The sequence below is a fragment of the Capra hircus genome, chromosome 10 (genome assembly GCF_001704415.2).
Source record: "Capra hircus breed San Clemente chromosome 10, ASM170441v1, whole genome shotgun sequence".
NCBI lineage: Eukaryota > Metazoa > Chordata > Mammalia > Artiodactyla > Bovidae > Capra > Capra hircus.
This window is the reverse complement of record NC_030817.1, coordinates 10,585,990-10,611,740: the sequence shown is the minus strand read 5'-3', so window position 1 is coordinate 10,611,740 and position 25,751 is coordinate 10,585,990. Positions and strand designations below refer to the sequence as shown.

The following is a 25,751-nucleotide window of genomic DNA, read 5'->3' as shown; positions in this document are numbered from 1 at the left end:
GCTTGGAAGTAGGAGCAATGATACAAAAGCTATTTGCCTCCATAAAGAGGATTGCCAACAAGCACTGGGAGAGAGGTTCATGTCAGAGTGATGTGATCACACTTTCAATGTCTTTCATTAACAGTGTTTCAATGTTTTCTCCATAAATGAAATGAGCATAGAAAATTACATAATTTTTAAAATGTTATAACATTACTACAGTTTTAGCTTTGGGAAAAATCCAACCTATTTTAGACATATAATTCAAGAAGGGAAAGAAAAGCGTACAGACTTCCCGGTGTGGTTCATTATTCTTCTCCATACCCCATCATTTACTTTTCTCGTCTCAGGCCCTTTCTGCTACAGATAGACACACGGCTCCATTAACTCAAACCTCTCAGGCTTAATTTGTTTTGCTGTATCCAAATCTTTTACTGCCTCTCAATTCAGACCATATTCACTTTTGCTATTCTTGACCATTTAAAAATATTTTTCAGCTCCATGGATATTATGAAGTTAATAACTGGGATATCTGAGTGTCTACTATGGTACAAAATGCACCACTTTAGGATCTTTATGTGTATTATCTCACTTAATTCTCAAAACCATACTGCTGTCATTTTATATATGGAGAAACTGAGGCCAAAAAGGTTAAGGTCATCAATGCAGGTGCCTGAATTAAACTGCAAAAATACAAGATTTGCTGCAACAAATAAAGTATCTTTATTATGACTGTTTTAATGGTTAAAATTTGCAAGTTTCCTAGATAAAGTAGTAACAGGATTAAAAAAAAATTACAAAAAAGCAAGCTAAGATCTTAATGATTCATTTGAAATAACTATAAATAAAAATACTTGTTAATTATTTAATACTTTCAAAAATAACACAAATATGTAGTACAGGCCTTAATGATCTGATTCTCCTTTTATGCAACTATTTACAAACTCTGATCTAAAAGAAAAATATATAGCTAAACAGTTAAATTAAGAAATAAGTATGTTCTCAAATAATTTTATCCTAAGTAATCTATTCTTTGGAGTAGAAATACTCATTTAATACAATGTTATTTATATCAATTTTTAGTTACACTTTGTTGGTGTGACTTTAGCCCAATTTAAATTCCTGTGTGCCTAGAAATTACAACTATTCTTTTTAAAAGAATAGTACTAAGAATTTATAACAGTTTAATATTCAGACTGACATTCCACCCTAATTAAAGGTATAGGATTTAATGATACCTCTTTTTGATAATGGAACTTATTAACAATGTAAAGCATTTTCCTTTCTCAACTGTATAGTTTTATTCAGTTATCTATATAACAATTTTATAAACTAGTAAGCAAAGCAAGCAGCATTACTTTTTTTTAAATAACATCTTTAATTAAAGTTTTTGCAAAGGTAAAATATTAAACTTAAAATAGGTCTTAGTACATCAAAATACTAAGTTCTCTAATTGTATTCCAAGATGGTCTTTAAAACATAATATCCCGTATATCACAGAAGAGCAACCTTGATCTGCAATTGTACAGAATGAATTTTACAAACATAATAAATATATTTACGCCCTTACACATAACAGTATGTACAACAGCAGTTGACAATAGTAGCTCAGAACAGCAAAAGGAATTAGCCCCTCCCCACAAATTGTAGCCCTGAAGCATACCAGATGATTTAAGGAAACTTAACTTGAAATAGTAGTTAATAACTCAGTGTAGTTCTCCTAAAAGAAAAAACAATTTTTCTTGTTCCTCAAAATAAAAATACCAAGTTCTGTGTGTTCTTCCTTAAACCATAAAAAATGACAAAAAATAGACTAAGGCAGACTTAAAAAGGGAATACAAACTTCAGAATAATTTCCATAGCGTAATAGATTAAAATGCAAAACTATATAACATAAACCCATGAGGAAATATATAAAGCAACTATTTTTTAACCAATGAATTAAAAACCTGAAACAGCTGATTCAGACAGACAGGTGGGAGACAGATGTATGAAATAAAATGAAAACGTACTAAGATGGATCAATAAAATATTACATTGCACAAAAGCTCAAAAAAGTTCAAGATGAAATAATCTGAAAATACAGGAATTTTCTTAAGAGGAAGAAAAAGCTAAGATATAAAGGGAGCTCCCAAGAAAATTATGTCTGATTTCCTATACAAGGTGTATTTATTTCTGAAAAGAATGGTGACATTATTGCTATAAGATAATCAAAAATTACTCTTAGAAGGAGATAACCCTTTTTATTCCTCCATAAAAGCCAGAAAAAAAGCAAACCAAATCCTTGATTTTCATATAGCAAAAGAAAATCTTTATACAAAAGCTATTATACTTTTATGTTCTTGCAGTCTAAACCAGAGTCTATTAGACTATGCTCTTCAAGAACACATTTTAATCACTATACACACTGCTCAAATCTTGATGCATGCCAAAAAGAACATCATCAAGGTGGCTTTGATTTTAAGAGAGGCAACAATATAAATGTGGTGCTATGATGGCATTTAATTAATAGAAAGAAATGTGAACATTTAAAAAAATATAAAAGCCCAATATAAAGATCCCCCTCATATAACAGACATTTTAGTCCAGAAACTAATTGCACATTAGAGTTGTTTTAGCCAAATTTGGCACTCCACAGAATTTAAATGTGCTCTCAGCCATTCAAATGGTCTGATTATCCAAATGACCACCAAAAATGAAGAGTACATACACTGAAAGGCACACATTTCCACTTAAACCTAGTACTTTTGTGTAAAATTTCCTTAGCACTGTTGATTGTTTTTTAATAAAAGGTGCCATCATCATCTGTGCAAATCTAAACAAATCCTTTTCTGAAACCTTCACTTATTTCATAATACCAAGTCTGAACTATTTTCCTTCTTTGAATAAATGTTATCTTTACTTCAAAATTTTGAAAGTGGGAATCCTTGCATTTTCAAAGGAATGACATTTTTTATGAAACCTAATGAAATAATGTTAAATAAAATGTTAAAAGCATGATTAAGAATTCTTCAAGTACAATAAAAGATAAGCAAGTGGGATTCTTACAGCAAGCCACTATAATAAAACTAAAACATGCTATTTGACTAAAAAGGAACACAATGCAGTGATACATGAGAGCACAATTTGGTATGCAGTGTTGTTTGGACCAGTTTTCAGAATTTTCACAGGTAAAAGAAAAGCGCTTGCCAAGTATGTTATAATTGATATGCAATATACACAGGTGCAAATATAAATGGTTATTTCCTGCTTCAAAACAACCCTACTAAGTCACACTGAAAGCAGTGGTTGTTCATGTTTCAATGTTATAAAACAGGCTAGTATACAATTCTATTATGAATGCAATGTTTTTGTCTACATAGAGAGTCCAAAATATAAGCTGAGTATCATATAGTAATCCAAGGTTCAGTAGCGTTAGAACTACTAGATAGCCAAAGGGTTTCAATCAACACTGCAGCAATGCTAAACTTTTATAGGTAGTTCAGATCATTGACTTCTTCACTAGGTAAATATAAACCTACTAGCAACTATACTGAAGGACAAATGAACAACAGGACTTCTGTGATTTTACTCCCTTCCCCTCTCCTCCCAGGCTCAACAAAAACAAAGCAAAACAAAAAACCTGCATGTGCTTTGAGCATAGTGGGTAAACAAATAAACCTCCAAAAAACTAATATAGTAAAAATTAAAACCGTATTACCAAATATGGCATCAAAATAAATCTAACTACTAGCATGCTAGAAACCACCATTTATATCAAAGTTCAGAACATAAGTTAAAGGGACCAAGGTGGTATTTTGGGAGGGAAGTAGGCAAAAGAAAAAAAAAATTAGCCTTTTCAAGAAGTTTAAAGATTTGTGCTAAAATAAAGAAAAAACAATATAAAACAGCTCACAGTTTTTCTCTGCAATGTACTTTAAAGTGTTTCTCTGTTACTTCTGGAAACACGAAGGCAAATAAAAGGAAGACAAAAGTGGAAGACTTAAAAAAAATCAATATACAAGTTAAACACATGTGAATTTTGTCAAAATAAACCATGAAAAGAATAAGGTGTTAAGAACAAAGGTGAGGACACGTGTTCCAGCAGTTCTCCCAAGCAACTCGTTCACGCTGAACATACAGCACTACCACATTGTTCTTTAGAGCCCCTTACAGAATACAGAGCTATGCATTCCTCATATACATATTACATTTCCACTGTTTTTAATATACAAGCCAAATTTCCATGCTGTCTTCCCGATGTGCAAACTGGAGCCTGCGTGTGTACTGTCAGTGGCCTGGAAGGGCCAGTGCCAGAGAGGCAAGCATGTGCTTAGTGGCCCACCCTCCTCTAACCCCAAAATTTCTCCCTCAGATTACAAAGTTGCATTTTTAAAAATGTGTTCAATTAGAATAAGAGTTTTAAAATTCTTTACTAGTAAACACAAGAAACTTTTAAAGTTACTAAATTGTTTGATAAAAATCCAGGTCCTCACCACCTGCCCAATGCATCAATCAATGCACAGAATGTTATCTAAATGTTTGTTTAGCTGAAAGACTAAACATATATATAAGCATACACTTCAGCCCAACAGGAAAATTATCTATTCATATGTATATAATTCCAGCTAGATGGTACCTTTGTGCAACAAAACTGCATTCCTGAGGAGCCACTTGGGGTTTCTTTTTAAGGTGTGGGACTAAAAGAAACAAATACAATTCTGTTAGGAAACTGAAGTTGTCATTTTAATTCTGCTCAACTCAGACGAGACCCAAGTCTTTACAATGAGTCTGAAAACCTAATTAAAATAAACATCCACTCCTAGGTCAATTTTGTCTCCAAACTGTAACTACTGATTATACACTTCCTTTAACTTGTAAATAGATGTTTCATCAAGCAGGGAAGGAAGAGGTATATATTACTGAGGGAGAACAGCAAGTAAAAATATTTAAGACCTATAAGAGTTCTAAACTGTTTCCTTATACAAGAGAATTAAAATTCAACACCATAATTCTTACCCTTTTGTAAAAAGCTCAACACGCAATTTTTACCGAATATAACCACGTACAATAAGCAGTTTCAGTTCAATCTATCAAAAGGGAAGTTTCTTCAGTTCATTCCAACAAGTATCTTCTGGCTGAACTCAAGTTGGAGGAAGGAATATAAACAAAGCTTTACATGCTAATCACCAGTGGCAGGTACCTGTATTTAAAATCGACAATTCTGGTTTTCTTACACAAATCCCCACCCTCCCCACCCCAACAACCCCAGGTGCTACAGTTCCATGGCTTGCCAGTTAGAAGTAGTGTCTGTGTTGTCAAGGTCTCTTTGTTCCAGTAGCTCTGCTTCTACTGCACTTTTCTGACATGCAGAAGTTAAGTTTTGGTTGGTATATGTCCCAAGTTTCAAACTGTCCACTTTAAATTTTTTTTTAAGTTTCTTTTGTTTTATTTATAAAAGAAAAAGAACCAACTCTTTTCACCATTCTGCATCTCCAATGGCTTTGGAAAATATATAATCTCTTCCATTAAGATTCATAATGCCATCCTTGAGATGAAATTTCCATTTGTTTTTACTTCTGTGTATCTAAATAAATAAGTAAAAAATGCATGAGATAAAATAAAAAGAGGAAACAAACAACAACAAAACCCATTCACACACCAAACATGTATATTATTGCAATTGCAAACTCTTTTCTTTTTTGAGATATAATTGACAAGTAACATAGCAGTTTCTGATGTACAAAGTAATGACTAGATTTCTGTGTATACTGCAAAATGATCTCCACAGTAAGCCTGTTAACACCCATCACCATGAATAGTTACAAATTTTTTTTTCCTGTGATGAGAACATTTAAGCTCTTTGTTAACTTTCAAATACACAGTGTCATCTAGAGAAGGCAATGGCACCCCACTCCAGTACTCTTGCCTGGAAAATCCCATGGATGGAGGAGCCTGGGAGGCTGCAGTCCATGCGAAGGGTTGGACACTTCCCTTTCACTTTTTACTTTCATGCATTGAAGAAAATGGCAACCCACTCCAGTGTTCTTGCCTGGAGAATCCCAGGGACGGGGGAGCCTGGTGGGCTGCCGTCTACGGGGTCACACAGAGTCGGACACGACTGAAGTGACTTAGCAGCACACAGTGTCATCAAATGTAGTCATCATGCTGTACATTATATCTGTGAATACTTATAACTTGAAGTTTGTGTCTTTGACCACCTTCACTCATTTCATCTAACCTCCAAACCCAGTCTCTGGCAATCTGTTCTCTGTATATATAAAGTCAGGGTTTTTTGTTTAGATTTTCTTTCTGCTGCAGTTGTTAATGGGACTGTTTTCTTATTTTCTCTTTCTGATAGTTCATTATTAGTGCCTAGAAACCCAACAGATTTCTGTATCCTGCACTGTACTGAATTCATTTATAGTTCTGACAGTTTGTTGGTGGAGTCCTTAGCATTTTCTTTGTAATATCAAATTACCTGCAAATAATGAGTTTTACTCCTTCCTTTCTTCATTTGTTTGTGTTTTATTTCCTTTTCTTGCCTAAATGCTCTGACTACGACTATCCATACCGTGCTGAATAAAAACGGTATGAGTGAACATGACTGTCTCATTTCTAATGTTAAAAGAAAAGCTCTGAGCTTTTCAGCGTACGTTACCTGTGGGTTTGTCATATATGACCTTTATTAAGTTGAGGTACATTACCTCCATAACAATTTTGAGATTTTTTATGTTACATTTTGTCAAATGCTTTTTCAGCATCTACTGAGACCATCCCATGATTTTTGTCCTTCATGTTGTCAATATGGCATATCACACTGATTTGAAGATGGTGAGCCTTCCTTGAATCCCTGGAATAAATCCCACTTGATCATGGTATATGATCTTTTAAAATAAATTGCTGAATTTAGTTTGCTAATATTTTGTTCAGCACTTCTGCATCTATGCTCAAAACGTTGGTCTTGTAAAATGAGTTTAAAAATGTTTCATCGTCTTCTATTTTTTTGAACCATTTGAGAAGGACTGGTATTAATTCTTCTTAAATGTTTGGTAGAATGTACCAGTGAAACCATCTGGTCCTAGACTTTTGTTTACTGGGAAGTTTTTGATTATTGATTCAGTCTCCTTACTAGTAAACACTATGTTCAGATTTTTAATTTCTTCATGATTCAGTCTTGGAAGGTTTTATGTTTCTAGGAATGTATCCACTTCTTCTATATGGTCCTATTTGTTAAAGTATAATTATTCACAGCAGTCTCTCATGTTCCTTTGTATTTCTATTATCAGTTGTTAACATCTCTTTCATTTGATTTTATTTGAATCCTCTCTTTTCTCTTTTTGAGTCTCACTAAAGGTTTGTCAAATTTGTTTCTCTCTTCAAATAATCAGCTCTTAGTTTCATTGATCTTTTTTTCTATTATCTTTTTAGTCTCCATTTAGTCCCTCTGATCTTTGTTATTTCCAGCCTTCCATTAACTTTGGGCTTTTCCCTGTTCCTTTAGGTGTAAAGTTAGATTGTTTATTTGAGATTTTTTCCCTTATTTCTTGATGTAGGCATTTCTACGTACTTCCTTCCTAGAACTGCTTTTGCTGTATTCGGCATGTTTAGTATGGTGTATTTCCATTTTCATTTGTCTCAAGGTATTTTCAGTAGCATGCTGTTTAATCTCCATCTGATTTCTATTTTCATACAACTGTGGTTAAATTGCATTTTAATAGTTTGACACAATCTCTCTCTCAAACAAAAAACAATTAGGTGAATTTTTCAAAAATCTATAATAATATTTATTTTATAGCTCTTAGTATTTGGGTTCATTGAAGTAGTTAATAATGTTTCTCTGCAAATTATTTTAATCTCTACCAGGTCTGCATATACGTGTCATTTCCTATACAATTCTTTACAGGCAAATATTTAAAACATGAATACCCTTTGTTCTCCCTGATGCTTCTAGAACACTTTTTATTTTTTGCCTTTTCTCTGTAACTCCTTTTATGTCTATACAATTTAATTAACCATAGGCTTTTCTTCATTCTCCCTATCTACTGACCACCAGGACATTTTTTCATTATTGGTATCATGCTTACAACTACTCTCTTCCTCCTCACATACACTAACAACTTACATATTGCTGACTTTTTAAATACTGTGACCCCCCAGGATTAGAATTCAAACTAATATTAGTATTTCTCTAATTATTATTTTATCTCTAATTCTACTTTACTTGTCTTCAGGACACCTGGCAACTGTTTTCTAAAAGGCCACCAATAAGCTTCTTGTTACAACATCAATAGCCTCTTGTCATACGACTTATTAAAATACTTTTTAACTGATTTCCAGGTCTTCACTCTCTCCCTTACCTTCAACCATAAGCATCGCTCCCATTTCAGGCTTTCATTTTCAAAGGAGAAAATTACAGCCTGGAGAAGTTCAGTGAGATAATCAATGACAAATCACAATTAAGACAAAGATGATTCTTCAAGCACTTTCTATTTATCAGGCTGTTTTCCATAATAATGCAGAAATTCTCACTACGTACAGGCATTTTCTTATCCCACTGCTAAAACTCCATGGTCTATCATCCCCATGCAAACAGTCTCCACACGTATTCTTAGCAAATCACTGTTTAGTGTCTGCTTGAGTGTGATTAAAAGTGGAAGGTGAAGAACTGCAAATTCAGTTATCCCTTCCTGGGACAGCCCCCTTGCAAGCCTTTCATACTTTACCTCTTACTAAAACCTGCTTACCCCAAGCTTCTTATTGATCCTAGTTTTGCCTTTTGGAAGGTAATCTAAAAAATAATGAATACTTCATATATTTGAAAACCACTCTCATGCCCTTCCTTAAGACCACTAACTTAAGCTATATATAAATTTACCATATATCTATCTTTTCTCATTTATTAAAGCGAAATAGAGTATAATAAAGTGAAACAGTATTCAGAAGAGGGCCTCTTACATTAAGTGGTCTTATTTTGTTGTTGTTTAGTCACTAAGTCATAGCTGACTCTTTTGTGACTTCCCCTAGACTGAAGCCTGTCAGGTTCCTTTGTTCATGGGATTTTCCAGGCAAGAGTACTGGAGTGGGTTGCCACTTCCTTTTCCAGGGGATCTTCCTGACCCAGGAATCGAACCCACGTTTCTTATGTCTCTTGCACTGGCAGGTAGATTCTTTACCACTGAGTCACCAGAGAAGCCCAAGTGGTCTTATAGCTCTGGTCTAATTACACTATTTAGATTATTACACTTAACACCTTAGGATGAATGATTTGAACATCTAACGGATACAAAACTAACATGTCCCAAACCAGCCACTCTCCTCTCCTAAATTTGCTCCATCTGCAGCTTTTCCCATCTCAGTTGATGGTATCTTCATTCTTTTGACTAGTTCCTCATTAAAAAAAAAAAAAAAATCCTGGAGTCATTCTTGATTCCCTTTTTTATTTTCTACCACATACACAAGAGTCAGGAAAACCTGTTGACTCTTCCTTCAAAACATCCAAGATCCAGCTACTTCTCATCACTTCCAAAGCTATCATCCTAGCCTTAATCATTTCACTCATGTGGATTACTATGATGTCCCTCTATTAATCTCCTCATTTCAACCTGTTTCTTCTATATTCTGTTCTCAACAAAGCAATGTTTTTTAAGATTAAAATGTAAGTGATACCACTTTTGTATATTTGAAACCTTCCAAGAGCTTCTCACTCAGAGTGAGAGCCCATATCCTCACAAAGTCCTACACCACACCGCCTGCCCCCACTTACCTGACTTAATCTCCTGCTATACTGCTCCCCCAAGCCCAGCTACAGTCACCTCCTTGCTGATTCTCACACAAAGTAGGCAGGTTATGCCACCAAATAACGACAAGTCTAACTTTCATCAAGCCTTTGATCCTGTTTCCTTTCCCACTCTATAATTACCCACACTAATTATCAACTTCTAACATAGCATATTTGGAGAAAGCAATGGCACCCCACTCCAGTACTCTTGCCTAGAAACTCCCATGGAGAGAGGAGCCTGGTAGGCTGCCCACTATGGGGTTGCACAGAGTTGGACTTGACTGAAGCAACTCAGCAGCAGCAGCAACTCAGCAGCAGCAGCAACACAGCATATTAATTACAGTTGAACCTTTAACAGTATGGGTTTGGAAATGCACAGATCAACTTATACACAGGTTATTTTCAATAGCAAATACTACAGAATTAAGTGGACTGTGGTTGGATGACTATACATATACAGATGAACCACAGACACAGAGGGCTGCCTCTAAGTTACATGCAATTAGCCCCAGTGTTGTATTAAGGTAACTGTAATTTGTTTTATCATTTTGTTATGTTTTAGCCTTTGTCTCCCTCAACTAGAGTAAGCTTCCAAATGGCAGGGACTGTTTTGTTTTGTTCACTGGCTTATCTCAAGCTCCTAGAACAGTGAGTGCCCTGAAACATCACAGACACTATTAAGTATTTTTGAATAAAAAGATCTTTGTCTCCTTTTCTCTTTGACTTTCTATAGAAAAAGTATTAATTATCCTAAAAATGGATATATAAATTTATTTCTAGTACGAACCAAGTAACTATAAGCTGAAAGATATGGAATTAAATAAGCAAGCAATGAGTAGCCAGGAAAAACGAATTCCACAGACAAGTAAAGTAACTGCAGTTTGCTGAAAGACAACTTGCAGAAAGAAAATGTAGACAGTATCATATGCATCAAGTAATATTCTATATACTAAGTACTGAAGTCATATTGAGTAGTAAGCAGTAAATATTTTTACTTGAATAAAATCACAAAATATAACTTGAAAAACAATTCATTTACTGGCCTTACATTAAGTCCTGCATAAAGGAGTATCCTGAGTGCAAGGAAAAAGGCCTCTGAACTTTCCTCATGACAAAATATTAAGTAACACTATCTACAAACAAGGCCGATGCCTCAACACCTGATGCCATCAGTCCTTACCTATCCATGCCTCATTATTAGATTTAAAGCTCTCATCTGATTTGCACACAATCAATTCTTTGTATGAACTGACTCACTGTTGAAATTTAGGCTTCAAAAATAAACTCCTAAATTTCAAGTTGCCTCAAACTACACCCAAGCCCATTTTAGAACACCACCATTCTTTCACTGTTGGCTAAAACATCAAGAATCAACCCTCCAATCTTCAAAACTCATTTGATTATAAAAATTAGATCTCTGTAAACTTTAAAATCGTTTATCATACAACACACTACTTAAAAGTTACTTTTAAATTTCTTAGTTTAAAACATTTAAATACTGTATCCATGAGTAAAACAAAACAATTCTAACGTCAAAAATATTAAGTGTACAAAGGAGAATACTAGTCTCTTATAATATGAAAATACTTAGAAGCATATTCCTCAGTCAAGCTAAGGTAAAGGTCCTTTCTTATGTATCTGACATCCTGCTATCATGATATTGCATTCTGGATAATTTGGTTGCCAACAGGTTCCCTTGAGTCTTTCTGACAATAAAGTATTACTGGTATCTCCTGTTGTTTCAACTTCAATACTTTTCCTCCATATGCATGTAACAAGAAATTACTTTTATTATCATGTGCTTGGTATAGGGTATTATGAGTGCTTAACTTACTAGTCATAAGGTACAAAAGTGAATGCCCTGATACTCTGAATCAATGACCTCACTAACCTAATTCTATAATTTCACCAGTATTTAACTGGCTTAATTTTACCTTTACATTAGGAAATGATAAGATTCATTTTTTGAACATTTTTCCTACAGATGTTTGCAATAAACATGGCTATCTATAATATTCACTTTATAAAAGCAACACAAATTTAAGACTTTCATCATTTGTAAAAGAGGGCGTAAAGAGCACAAATTTTGCATAATATGAGTGCAGATCGATCCCTGAGTTGGGAGGATTCCCTAGAAAAAGGAAAGGCTACCCACTCTAGTATTCTGGCCTGGAGTATTTCATGGACAGTCCATGGGGTCGCAAAGAGTCGGACACGACTGAGCAACTTTCACTTTCACTTCCAGTACTTGACACAATTAGGCACTTAATAAATATACGTTTAGTGAAATGAGAAGTGCTTATAAATAAAACCCAGCTATGTCTGTCGTAGTTTTCAACACTTGGTAAAGATCTCTGTTGAAATTAAACTATAAAAATGAAGCATAATTTGTGGATTATAAATTTAATGGCTATAGCTAGAAAACAAATTTTATTCCGAATTAAATGTTTCAATAAATAAAAAAATCTCGACAATGCCAAAATTATAACAAAAATACTTGAGAAGTAACATCCTTTTTAAGAATTAAGAAATCAAGGAGTCAATAGCTAATTCTCATAGAACCTAGTTTAAAATTTTTTTATTGCTAACAAAATTTTGTTGTTCAGTCCCTACATTGTATATGACTCTGCAACCCCATGGACTGCATACAGCAAAGTTAAATAATTTAAAATAACTGTCAGTAAAAACGTATCTTTTGTTAGTTACCAGTCTTGTTTATTACCCTCATTCAAAAGGTTATAGAAAGGTTCAATTAAAGCCTTTTAAGTTTTGAGGTAGTTGAGGTCAGAGAGAAAACAGGGTTATCCCACTTAGTTAATATTCATGTTAAAAGACAACCATAAAGTGGCTTTACTTTGCTAACAAGTTGGGAGACACAGTCTAAATGGAAAACAACATACTTTTCGTGAATTCATTCATAACTTATTTTTCAACTATAAAGTTATACAAGTTAATTTCTCACTCCATTAAAATAATCTACTAAAGTATAACACTGCTTTCATTCACACAGTTTATACTAAAGTTTCTAAGAGGCACCAATCAGATAACCAAATGCTTAAACACGGCAGACAGGATGGTTTAAGGAAGAAATTACAATAGCAAAAATATTAGTAACCTGATGACTGGCTTCCCTGGTGCTCAGACAGTAAAGAACTGATTAAATCCTTACCTTATCATACTGGCACACAACAACATTTTCTGTATCAAAGAGTTCCTGACCTTCCTCATCACTCACATCATCTTCACTATTGAGGGGTTCCTAAAAATGAAAAAAGAGAGTTCACTTATTTATATTTCACATATTACTAAAAAAAGGTCCTTTTAATATTCACTGAAAACAAACACAGTGACCTTGAAGTTCTCTGAGAACCAAGGGCCAGACAGATCCACATATACCACGAACATGTTGTTAACTGGCTGCGTTAAGATTCTGCCAGTGTCACTGAAATTCCAGCAAGAAATTAAATATAGTAATTAAAACAATTAAGCTATATAATTTATATGACTGAAAAGATGTTACTTTACTTCCTTTATTCTTTCAGGATAGCACAAGAAGATAACTCTTTCCAGTAACTATTTGTCTAGAAGTGGACCTAGGAAAATATGAAGATTTAATGAGATAATGGTATTGTGTACCACCAGAAGCAGCTGTGTAAAAAGAAAACACTGGTGGAGTTGGAAGAGGAAAACAAGGATATAAAAAAGGTTGGCAGCCTAGCTAGTCTTGACATTAAAGACTAGGAATAAAAATTAGTATGTCTACTGGTAGAGGCTTAAAGCATAACTAAGGCAACCACATTTTAAAAGAAGGGGGGGGGGATCTTGATGTCAGTAATGAAGAGAATTAAATGCCAAGATCTAGCTAGAGCATAAAATGACCACTCAAGTTAACCTTGACCTCATGTGACAGACAATAAAACATACAACTCTAATTTCTAATTAATGAAGAAAAAGAAGCTAGGGCAAAATAAAAATGGAAAGAAAAATAATCAAAACAAATACTGTATATGAAATGGTACAGATGACCTTACCTGTGAAGCAGAAACAGAGACACAGACACAGAGAACAAGTGTATGGATCCAAAGGGGTGGGACAGATTGGGATTGGCATATATACACTCTTATGTATAATACAGATAACTAATGACAACCTACTATATAACACAGGACTCAATGATCTATGGTAACCTAAATGGGAAGGAAATGAAAAAAAAGAGGTGATATGTGTATATATATAGCTGATTCACTTTGTTGTATAGGAGAAACAAAACATTGTAAAGCAACTATAGTCCAATTAAAAAAAAGAAAAGATTTTAAGTCTCTAGGCCTGTACCTATTTACACACATGTATATGTATATATTCTGTAATTCAAAATAGTTATCACCAACATAAATGTAAAAAAGTTTACTGAGGTAAATTTCACCATTTTTAACCATTCGAAGGTGTTCAATTTGCACTTAGTATGTGCAATTATCACCACCATCACCATTTCTATCCAATATTATAGAACTTAGCCAAGTAGGCAAGAAAAACTGCTATTTTTTCACATTTGATTTGATTGCCTACAAAGAACACATGAGAGAGTCAAGAGGCTACCCAGTAAATAAAGATGACCATGCCCGCCGGCACCCCCACCTGAAAATCCTATTTCTTTTGATCATCCCACTGTGTACAGGGAAGGATTAGGTAGGCGTTAAGTACACTCGGGAAATCAACAACTATATGTTTCTCTTTTCAAAGAGCTTTTTAAAATTTGCTATGATGTTTATAACAAAAAAGAAAATTGAAAAAAAAGTAGTGTAGCAGAAGCCTTTTGCTGCTCATCATTAATCAAGGAAATAAAAATTAAAATCAAAATGAAAAATTTTCTGCCTACCAAATTGGCAAAAAAAAAATTAAGAAGCCTGACAATGTCAAGTATTGGTGAAGACATACACAGACCCATGCATCATTATATACTGAATGCCAGAAGTGTAATTAGTACAACACTGTGGCATTTTATTGTAACTTGAAGATATGCATGCCTTATGATTCAGCAATTCAATCTTTAGGTATAGCACTTGAATGTGTCCCTAGAAGACATATTCCAGATATTTTATAATTGTACAGTTAACAAGTGAAAACAACCCTAATGCCCAATGTATCACAAAAATGGATAAACTTGTAACATTTAACAGTAAAAATAATTACAGGTATATGCAACGACTTAGATGAACCTCAAGAACACCATCTTGGGAGAAAAATCAACTTGCAGAAGAATACACAATTATTCCACTTCTAAACAGGCATGAAAAACTTAACAATATGCTCCTTAGGAATATAAATACTTATGGTAAAATATAAAGGCAAGGTAGTGACAAACACACAAATCATGAGCAAGAATACTTGGATGATAGAAGGAAGACGATGAGGATTAGGGAGGGGCACTCAGGGGACTTTATGTTTGGTAAGGGGATTTTTTTTTTTTTTAACTAGATGCAGACACTGGGTTGTTTATACCATAAAATACTTTTTGTTTTATCTATTCAATATTTAATAAAATAGTATTCTTTAAAAAACATTACTTAGATAATTTAAAAGAAGAAAGAAGATAAACCAGAAATCACATTTTAGGTTGTTGCAGAAGGCATTAACAGTGAAAATTGTGGTTAAGACCAACACCATCTTGACTATAAGTACCTAAGCTGGAACACTGGGGAAAACAAAGATATATTTACATACTTCTAGAAATACACAACAAAAGATGAGTAAGAAAAAATGGTGTGTGAAACTGCAGATAGACAATAAGAGCAGATGAGGTCACCTAAGGAACTCGTGTGGAATATCGAACATTGTAACTCTGAAGTGTCTTCTCTTCCCAAATGCTGTTTTAAATTACTGAAGGAAAACATGAACCACATCTATCTGGTTCTACCAATGTCTTACCCTTAAGCCACATCATGATGAATGTATTAAGTCAGAGAATCAGAATTACTTGCACTGTCATCACATTTATAAGTAAAACCTAATTTGGTCTATGTTTGCTTTTTGTTACCAGCTACAGAAATATTTTATAAATATATCCAGAACAATCTAAAAATCTTATTAATAGTTTAACATTATTTAAATATTACACTGTATAGTGATTTTTAAATTATTTAAAATCTTACACTGTATAGTACCCTAACAGCCTCTAAAAACACAGAATTCATCAATTTGGCACCAAGTGAAGGAAGAAACAACTGAGCAGGTCCTCATTTCAAGTCTTTTACTAAAAACTTACCTCTTCTACTTGCCCATCTTCAGCTCCATCTTTCTCTTTGTCTTCCTCCTCATCATCATCATAGTCTTCTTCTTCATCTTCATCTTCTTCAGATGACGTATCCCCAGTTCCATCAACTTGCAACACCAACGGAGCTTGCTGTTGAGCAGGCTGGGCCTGTGGCTGCTGCTGGCCAGTGGCAGTTATCTGCGCTTGTGCTGGTGTAGGTGCTGCCACTGTTGTAGGTATAACTTGAGTCTTATTTCCTGTAAATAAGATTTGCTGAGGCTGGATGATGACACCTGTTTGTGGTGAAATCCCTCCAGGAAGAGGGGCCAAGACCTAAGACAAAAGAAAAACTACACATTAGAACTAGTTTGAGGATCAAATCGCTCAGATTTATCATTTGATACACAGAAACAGGCCCCAATGGGAAAGAATCACCCTCAGATGGCCGTATCTCACATAAAGGTAAAAACTACCAAAGCACAAGAGGAATGTTTAGTGAGTGTACAGATCCACTAAATTTTCATTTTACCATTCAAATTTCTAAAGAAAAACAGATTTTTAAAAATTACAATTGCTACATTTATCAAGTACTTGCTATTATCTATATTTCAGATTCCAGGCCAAAAGTTATATGTTATTAATTTGCTTGAGGTACGGAGATTTAGTAACCTGCAAAGCTCACAATCAAGTCACTAGGAGACAAAACATGAACCTAGGCTTTCTGGTTCTGCTCTTAGTACTATGCTACACTTTCACTCTATGAAGAACACTGATCTGGAAACTGAAGCCTTGGGTTCCAGTTCTAAGATCACAGATAAAGATGTAGCAGAGGCAAGTCATTTCACCTCGCTTCATTGTTTAAGGTCAATGGTTCTCAGCCCTGCTACAAATTATAACAACCTGTAACTTAAAAATATTGATACCTAAGTCTCTACTTCTAATATTCTGATTTAACTGATATGAGATGATATCTATTCATTTTATTTAAAGCTTCCCAGATAATTCTAATCATATAACCAAAGTTGCGAACCACCAGGTCAGATGACTTCTAAAGTTCCTTCCAGCTTCTGCATTCTAGGGTTCTGAAGTAAATCACAGCTCAAAAAGAACATATTAATAAACATTAATTATATCTGTTATATTGACATATTTATAATTATAGTTACTAAGTAAAAAGCAGAGCATACCCAGTTATAAATTAAAAGTACTAAATGGCAACTCCTTGTCTCTAGGTTCAAGGAAAGCAAAAATAACAAGATAGTATTTCTCTTCAGAAGTTTACAGATTAATAGTGCAATAGACAAAGCATTAACAACTCAAAAAGACAGAAGGTGTAAGAGACATATGATATAGCATATGAGAGAACAGGATAGAATACTAAACTCAGCTATGGGGGACAAGACCTGGTCAAGGACGTTTCTCTAGTAGGTAATACTAGAGTTTCTAGTATTTGTGTTTTGGGAGATTAGCCAGGCTTTCTCTGTTTGCCAGGGGGAGAGTGGGGAGAACTGCTAGAAGGAAGGCCAAAGGTGGCATTCTAAACAGATTGGCATCAAGAGAAACCCAGAAGAACCAGCAGAGCACAACTGGGAAAGCTGTGAACAGGTTGGATTAATGCAACTCCTCTGACCTAACCTCCCTCATCATACTATCATATAAACATCATGTGTTTTTGTCTCTGCCTCTTTTTCACAGTATACAAGATCCTCAAGAAAATAATTATTTCTCTTTCATCTTTGTCCTCACACAAGTGTTTAACACTTGGCAGACAAGCAGATGCAAGTATTTGTCAACGTTGATATAAATAACAGCTAAAACAACTGGAAGCATGGCAAAAAATAAACATGGAAAGATTTTTAAAAAATCAAGATCACAAAAAAAGACCTTACAACAACTCATACTGAGAAATTTACACATTTTCCAATAAGCAAAAAAGATTTAAAGATTTTTAGAACAATGACTATAAATAGAATGGCAGTCAACTTAAGAGGGCATAAGACTGGAGGCAGGGAAATCAAGAGGATAACACAGTATTTTAAGTGAGAAATTATGAAAACATGAACTAAAATGAAAAGGGAGTATGGAAAAACGCAACTAGCTTCAAATATATCAAAGGACTGAAAACATGTTTAAACTGAAGTCTGAAAAAAGAACTATTAAGAATTTGTGGAACTTCATGGTACCTTAGATATTAGAGGTAAGCAAAAGAAAGGAGTCCGTGTAACCCTTTCCAGATAATACAAAAGCGCCATGAAACTAGACGAGTTCCTGCTTTGTTCACTCCTAAGCTCCTAAGTCTTTAGTCTCTTGCAAAGACCCTGATATGTAGCCACCCAATAAATGTGTGTTGAATGAATCCTGAGTAACTAGCTTAGGAGGCTGGATGGAGAGTGGTGCCACATATAAAAAGGAAGGTGGGGTGGGGGGAGAGGAGAAGGCATTAGTAGCGATAACAATTTAGTCAAACACACTGAATCTAAGTTAAGCTGTGAAGTGTACAGGAGAAATTCAGAATGACAGGTTGTGTAGTATTGGAGAAGACTCTTAAGAATATGTATAGATACAGCTGTGGAAAAAGCAATGGGAAGCACCCAGAAGACAAAAGAACCCCATGGTGGTCAGAACTTAAAAGACTTTTACCTGCTGTATAACAGGAGCTTGTACTCCACCAGGCTGCATTTGTGGTATAACCTGTTGCTGCAGAACCACTGACTGCTGAGGCTGAAAGATATACTGGGCACCATTGGCTGCTCTGACCACTTGTAGAAGCTGGCCTAAAGCAAAAAGTATGCATTCCAAGTTACCACTTCAGCAGTGACCACCTCAAAATAAAACAAATTTATAGTGAATGACAGCCCACAGTGAATGTCAGAAATTACTGAGTAAGAAAATTAACAATATTATTAAGGGCTGTCATCTATACACAGTAAACTATAATCCTCACCTTCTCTGACTTCCAGATATGCTGAAATACATTGCTTAAAATACTTTATTTTTCTGATAATGCTGTTTTCCAACAAAGTTTTAACAGGTTATGAATTGATTAAAAGCATAAATTATCTTTACTGACAAGTCATGAAAGAACAATGAAGACCAAACATTTCAGGGGCTGTTCATTTTTAAAGCTTTAAAGAAACAAAAGTATAATAAAGCATTAATATCTTGAACCAAAGCATTGCATTAACTTAGTTTCAACATGAAAAAAAGAGTTTGCTGAACCAATTATCAATGCCATAAAACACTGTATGATTGGCTTATGCAAAATCCCTCTAAAATATTGTTTTACATAATTCACAATCTTGAATTAAGTAGCAAGCAATTGTATTTCATTAAAATATGCAGCAAGATAAGCTTCTAAGTTTCTTCTTCAAAAATTAAGAAATTAACAAAATAACAAGAAACTGCATAATTAAGATTACAAAGAAAATACTTAAAATTCAGGTAAATAAATTCTTCAAACATTATTATCAGAAGTAAATTTTGCCAGCCTATAGAGAGATACTATTAGAATGCAATAAATTTTGCTATTTTATAGTAAGGTACTATAGGATTTAGTTTAATGCCACAAATTAGTTCAAACAAATTAAGCTTAATTTGGCAGGTTTTAAATTAAATTTAAGTAAAACTTTAATTATTTAGCAGGTTAAATGCATTTAGAAAAAAGACCAAGTGAAATAAGCATTCTAGATAATCATACTTTATTCAAGAAACAGGATTTCATTCATGGATCAAAAGTTCAAGTGCAATTCTCATCTTTTTTACTGCATCCTCAGCAGTGACTATGGTTTAATATGCTACAGTCCTCAAATCATCTTATTTTAACAACATAAGCCAAATGGTAAAAGAAGTATTACAATTTTCTGTCTTTCAAGGAAGACAAAACTAAGACTAGATGGTACCATATTCTGAGTTGAGTAAGTAACAGTTCAGTTATTTCTATTTACCTGAATTTGTTAATATCTGTTGAACAGGAGTCACACCAGCAGGGAGTGCCAAGGTTGCAGCTGTAGCAGCAGCACTCTGAAAAGAAACAATCAAAATATGTATGTGCATAACAGCGCCTCAGTTTACCTCTGGCATATATTAATTGTATTTAAAGTTTCATTTAGAATATATTAAAATGAAAAGTTCTGGCAGTAAGACTACCTCCCAATTAATAAAATGGTATAATAAAGACCAAAGAGCCTAAATATCTTACCTAATTATTTCAAGCAATTATGCAGAATAATATAATTAGGAGGTTCTCTGCTCCTCGAGAATGTACGCTAAGGAACTCTAACCCACACTAACAATGCTGTATAATAAATAAAATATCCATTCCATTATTTCTTTCTTACTCTATTTCCTTACCCCCAATTCCTTATTGCCAATTAATGTACTAGTGGCATAAGTATATCTTCATTTCAGAAATCCTAATATTCTTAATTTATACCATAATTAACAAGTCTCTAAAGAAAATCTTTTATCAGAAGATTGCAATTCTTAGCTGGCATCGCTAAGAATTGCAATCTTCTGATAAAAGATTTTCTTTATAGAGAGCTGTTAACTATGGTATAAATTAAGAATACAAAGATTTCTGAAATGAAGATATACTTATGACATAAGGTGACAACACTGGCATTATCAAGGTGAAACATATATTACTAACAGTTTTAGTAATACAAAAAAATACCTTAAAAATCTTGAGTCACAAAAAGTAATTTCTGCATTTTAAAATGCAGTTACTTTCTGACTTTAAGCTACAAAATATATATGGAATTACATACTCTGAATGTTTTTAAATCCAGGATAAATTCCTTATTTACTGCTTCAAGAGATTTCTCCCCTTTCCGCCAAAAGAATTATACATTTTTACTGTTTTTCCTTTTTGTTAAAAAAAAAGAAAAATCCTGAGCTCTAAGTATTTCTATGTAAACGCATGCATGCTGTCACTAGAGTCATGTCCAACTCTTTGCAACTCTGTAACCCACCAGGCTCCTCTGTCCATGGGGATTCTCCAGGCAAGAATATTGGGAGGGGTTGCCACGCCCTCTTCCAGGGGATCTTCCATACCCAAAGATCAAACCCTCATCTCTTAATTCTCCTGCACTAGCAGGCAGGCGCTTTACCACTAGTGAAACCTGGGAAGCCCATTTCCATGTATCTCACTATACTGTAACTATAACACTACAAAGCAGTTGCTTCCCCCCCTCCTCTCCTTCAACCTTTTTTGGGGCTTCTGGTGGCTCAGTGGTAAAGAATCCACCTGCAGTGCACGAGCCACAGGAGAAAGGGGTTTGATCCCTGAGTTGGGAAGATCCCCTGGTGGCAGGAGTGGAAATACACCCCAGTATTCTTGCCTGGAGAATCCCACGGATAAAGGAGCCTGGTGGGCTACATATAGTCCATGAGGTCACAAAGAGTTGGACATGACCAAAGCGACTTAGCATGAAGCACACTTCAACCTTCTTTAAGTACCAAGCTCATATATACAATCTAATGAATACATTTTTATAAACACTTTTATGTGAGTACTTACCACCCTCCACTCCCTCTGGGGGCCAGTGCAGGGACAACACAGGTTAGGTAATCAGGGGAGAATTCCTTTAGAATGTTCACAGCCCATCAATCTGCCTGCATTGCAGAAGACTAGGGTTTGGGAAGATCCCCTGGGGAAGGGATTCACCACCCACTCCAGTACTCTTGCCTGGAGAATCCCATGGACAGAGAAGCCTGGTGGGCTACAGTCCATGGGGTTGCAAAGAGTCAGACAGGTTGCAAAGAGTGACTAACACTTTTATTTGAACACACTTCAAGAAATAAACATTAACTGCTTTGGAGATGCTAATCTTCAAGAAGCCAACAACTCTTGGAAAATTATACTGAAGTAGGTTAATGATGTAACTAACGAGTTAGGCTCTAGAAACAGCCTTCCAAGAAAACATGCTTGTTGCCATTTGACAGTCCTAAGTAATCTTTATATCTCAAGCCTGAAATTCCCATTATATCCTCCATATTCAGCTACAGCTTGCCAGGTTCTCTTTATAAAATGCAGCTTCTGCATTTCATTTTATTAAATAAATGAAAGACTTAAATAAATCTTGCCTATATAAGCAAATGAAAAGTAATCTAAATTTAAGGATTATACAAAAACCACTCAGTATTGAGAAATATTATTTAGGAATGTTAAGTGCCTATAATTCACAATTTAAGATGAACAGATCTCACTCTACTAGCAAACTGACCTACCATTTTCCTTATAGCATACATGACACAATAACCACCTGCATACCTCTGCACACTCAAGTTGCTATCAGTATCTGTTGTGATGTACCATATACATGGGCCTCTCAGGTGGCGCAGCGCTAAACAATCTACCTGCCAGTGCAGGAGACACAGAGATGCGGGTTCAATTTCTGGGCTGAGAAGATCCCCAGGAGTAGGAAATGGCAACCCACTCCAGTATTTTTATGCCTGGAGAATTCATTCCATGGACAGAGGAGCCTGGTAGGCAACAGCCCATGGGGTCACAAATAGACATGACTGAGCAACTGAGTATACACACATACATCATACACAAACCATCTTTTTAATGTCTGCTAAAAGTTCGTTCCTGTATCTTGTGAAAAGGCCCTAACATGAATAATGCATTTGAGCAATAATTTCACAAAGAGAACCTGCAAAACTAGTTTGATATAAGGTCCTGTTTCGTAAGTTCCCTGAAATAGCCTTCTACCAAATACATTATCAGTATTTCATATCTCATGAAATTACATAACTCTTCAATATGTTCATTTCCAATGCACAAAGAGCTACTAGATTTTTTTTTTAAATCAAACTTTTTAATGGATATCTCTGAATCAGGAATAGTAATGTAAACATATAAAAATCAAAAAAACTTTTATTTGTAAGAGCCTATACTGATTACATTTTAGAACATGAGAAACACATGGAACAAACACTAACTGAAAACAAGTAAAATGCTGAAATATATATAAATGCTAACACATTTTATTGATTGAAGTCTGACCTATGATCTGTTTAAATACATATGCTCTTTAGAATCAAGGAGACACAACTAATCAGAGATGGGCCATTAATTTTGCCAGTCCTTTTAAGGACAATTTTAATTCAAAATTCTTTCCCACAACACTAAAAATTCTTCATAATTAGATGGGCCTACTACAAGTGATTCTGCCAAACTTTCTGTTTTAATTATACAAGTTATTCCCTAGGAAACAGCCTCAATAGTATCAACTATAATATGGATCCTACAGTAAAACTTTTCTGGTTAGAACTTTTTTTTTAAATTTTATTTTTGGCTGCACTGGCTCTTCATTGCTGCACGCAGGCTTTCTCTAGTTGCTGAGTGGGGGCTATTCTCTAGTTGCAGTGCACAGGATTCTCACTGCAGCGGCTTCTCCCACTGCAGAGCACAGGCTCTAGGGTGTGTGGGCTTCAGCAGTTGTGGCTCATGGGCTCTAGAGCACAAGGCTACCTGCCCTGCAGCATATGGAAATCCTGGACCAGGGATCAAATCTGTGTGCCCTATACTGGCAGGCAAATTCCCAACCACCGGACCACCAGGAAAACCTGAGGTTTATTTTTAAGAGTGGAGGTTAAAAAGAAATTTTGGTGCCTGAATCTTGAAAGGAAATTTTTTAAAAAATAACAAAACTATGTGTTAGAATCAACAGCAATGGACTTTTGTGATTTTTACCCAAAATAACTGACTCTGGCAACCTGAACTAGAAGTACAAATAGAGAGTCTCAATTTTTTGTAAATTTAAAATTTCAATTTCTATCATACAGAAGTGGAAAATTCTGTAAAGTTATACATGTGTTAAGGCTGATATGTATCAATAGATAGAAGTTATCTGTTGCCGGGAGCCAGCACGGGAGATCCCACCCATGACAAGGTCATGCGGAGAGACCCGACTGGCAAGGCGAGTCAGGTCTCAAGGGGTCCTCTGCCTGAGCATCTACCCCGAAACCAAAATCTGTCTGTTTACTGTCTGATATACTATACTCTTCTGACATTACAGGGGGCTATCCCCGACCACCTTTCTCTGGAAAAAGTTAACTTAGAGCTCCAACTGGTCTCCTGCATATGAAAGGAATGTTTCAGCTCAAATCCCTCTGATGGCTCTCTAACTTGCCTGACAGTTAGAGACTTTTACAATTTGTGATTGTTTATAGCCCTCCAACCGCGAGAGGCACGAAGCTTAAAACATCTTAAAGATATAGAGCCTCTTCTAAAGAGTTAAAAATTATATTGGTGATGGGTTTCAATGTTGAGTCAATGACTGCTGCCAGGCCTCCATATTCTTTATCTTTTAGGTACCTAGAGGATATTAATCAATGTAATTGGGATATAGAAAAAGAAATATAGTAGTTTTGATGTTAGCAACACTAGACTTTTGAGTTAGTGAACTTTCTCTTCGTTATAAATCACTGTACTCCTCTTTCTTTGTTATAAATCGTTGTGTCCTTGCTATGTAAGAATGTAACCTTAATTAGTGCTTTCTTGAGAGTGGCACCAGACTTTGGGAAGAACAACACTTTTAAGGGCAAGTAAGTTTTCTGGTTGACAGACCCTTATCAGAAAAGGGCCGTAAAATGTTAACTGGCCTCCTGGCCAGAAGATGACGTAAATCACCTAAGACTTGTGTATACAGCTAGGTATGCAGAGAGAAAGCCTGGTCTCGATAAGAGTCAGGGCTGCTGACACTGCATAATTTTGTATTATCCATTGATCTCTATGTACAACCAAAAGTATAGAAAGCTTTCCCGAATAATAAAGGAGGGGCCAGTCACTGGAAAGACTGGTTTCCCCTGTGTGGTCTTTTCTCCTTCTTTTGGCTCAATTTCCATCTGGGGTATGGAGGCTCACCATGTCTACTTACTTGCCCTGGCTTCTAAGACCCACACGAGAGGGAGCCCAAGGCAGGGCACCCTCCACTATTCAAGCAGGCGCCAGTGGCCTACATAGATGGTGCAAACCTCTTGTCTCGAGGTTTTACTAGCTTTTCACGTAAACCAAGTTATTCAGCCTCTTTTCTCCACCAATTTTCCTACTATACTTTTCTTCCCTAATCTCTCTTTATATTTCTAATTAAATAGTCCTTTCCCAGACGCTGACTCCATCCCCGCTTCGAATTCCCTGGATCCACCGGGGCTGGACCCCGGCAATCTATCTGGTATGTAAGCTTTGTTTCCTGTATGTCTTATAAAACACAAATGATCAAGGTTCACTGCTCATCATTCACAAAATCATAGAAACTGATTTTTAAAAACTGCTTCTTCATTAAAAAAAAAAATTGGATCAGAAAAGAAAATCTCATAGATAGCACTGAACTAAGAGATGTTATTTAAAATAACGATTCTTACCTAATAAAAAGATTTGGTTGAATTTAAGAATGGAGTGCCAGAGCTGAGAAACCACTAACAGTCTGTGTATTTTAAACAAAAGAAAAGCCATCTATAAGGAAATGCTGGAACAACTATGGTAATTTAACTTTATTTTAATGTTTCTTTCAGTTTTATAGTTATACTATATTACATCCGATGGGATACACTTTATGTGCTGAGTGAAATGTGAAAATTTGAGGACTTATGAAGTTCAGTGGCTATCCCTTAAAAATATCAGGTCTACGTATAATAAACTCAATTGGTTAAAATGCATTTTAAAACAGCAATTTATATACTGTAATAAAACTTACTAGGCGATGCTACGGTTAAATCAGAGGAGAATTTGTAAATGTCTGATCTAAAAGATACTAG

At 35.1% G+C, this 25,751-nt stretch overlaps 1 protein-coding gene across 1 annotated transcript in view; it reads right to left on the bottom strand.

Moving 5' to 3' along the window:
- The window catches only part of GTF2A1 (general transcription factor IIA subunit 1), a 39,933-nt gene continuing 14,865 nt past the window's right edge, over window positions 684-25,751 (bottom strand). The window contains exons 5-9 of the mRNA XM_018053894.1: window positions 19,934-20,009; window positions 18,630-18,763; window positions 16,002-16,322; window positions 12,909-12,998; window positions 684-5,545 (exon numbers count right to left, since the gene is read on the bottom strand). Of these exons, the coding sequence (XP_017909383.1) occupies window positions 5,438-5,545; window positions 12,909-12,998; window positions 16,002-16,322; window positions 18,630-18,763; window positions 19,934-20,009 (729 nt within the window). The 3' untranslated portion in view covers window positions 684-5,437. The remainder of the gene's footprint in view (window positions 5,546-12,908; window positions 12,999-16,001; window positions 16,323-18,629; window positions 18,764-19,933; window positions 20,010-25,751) is intronic.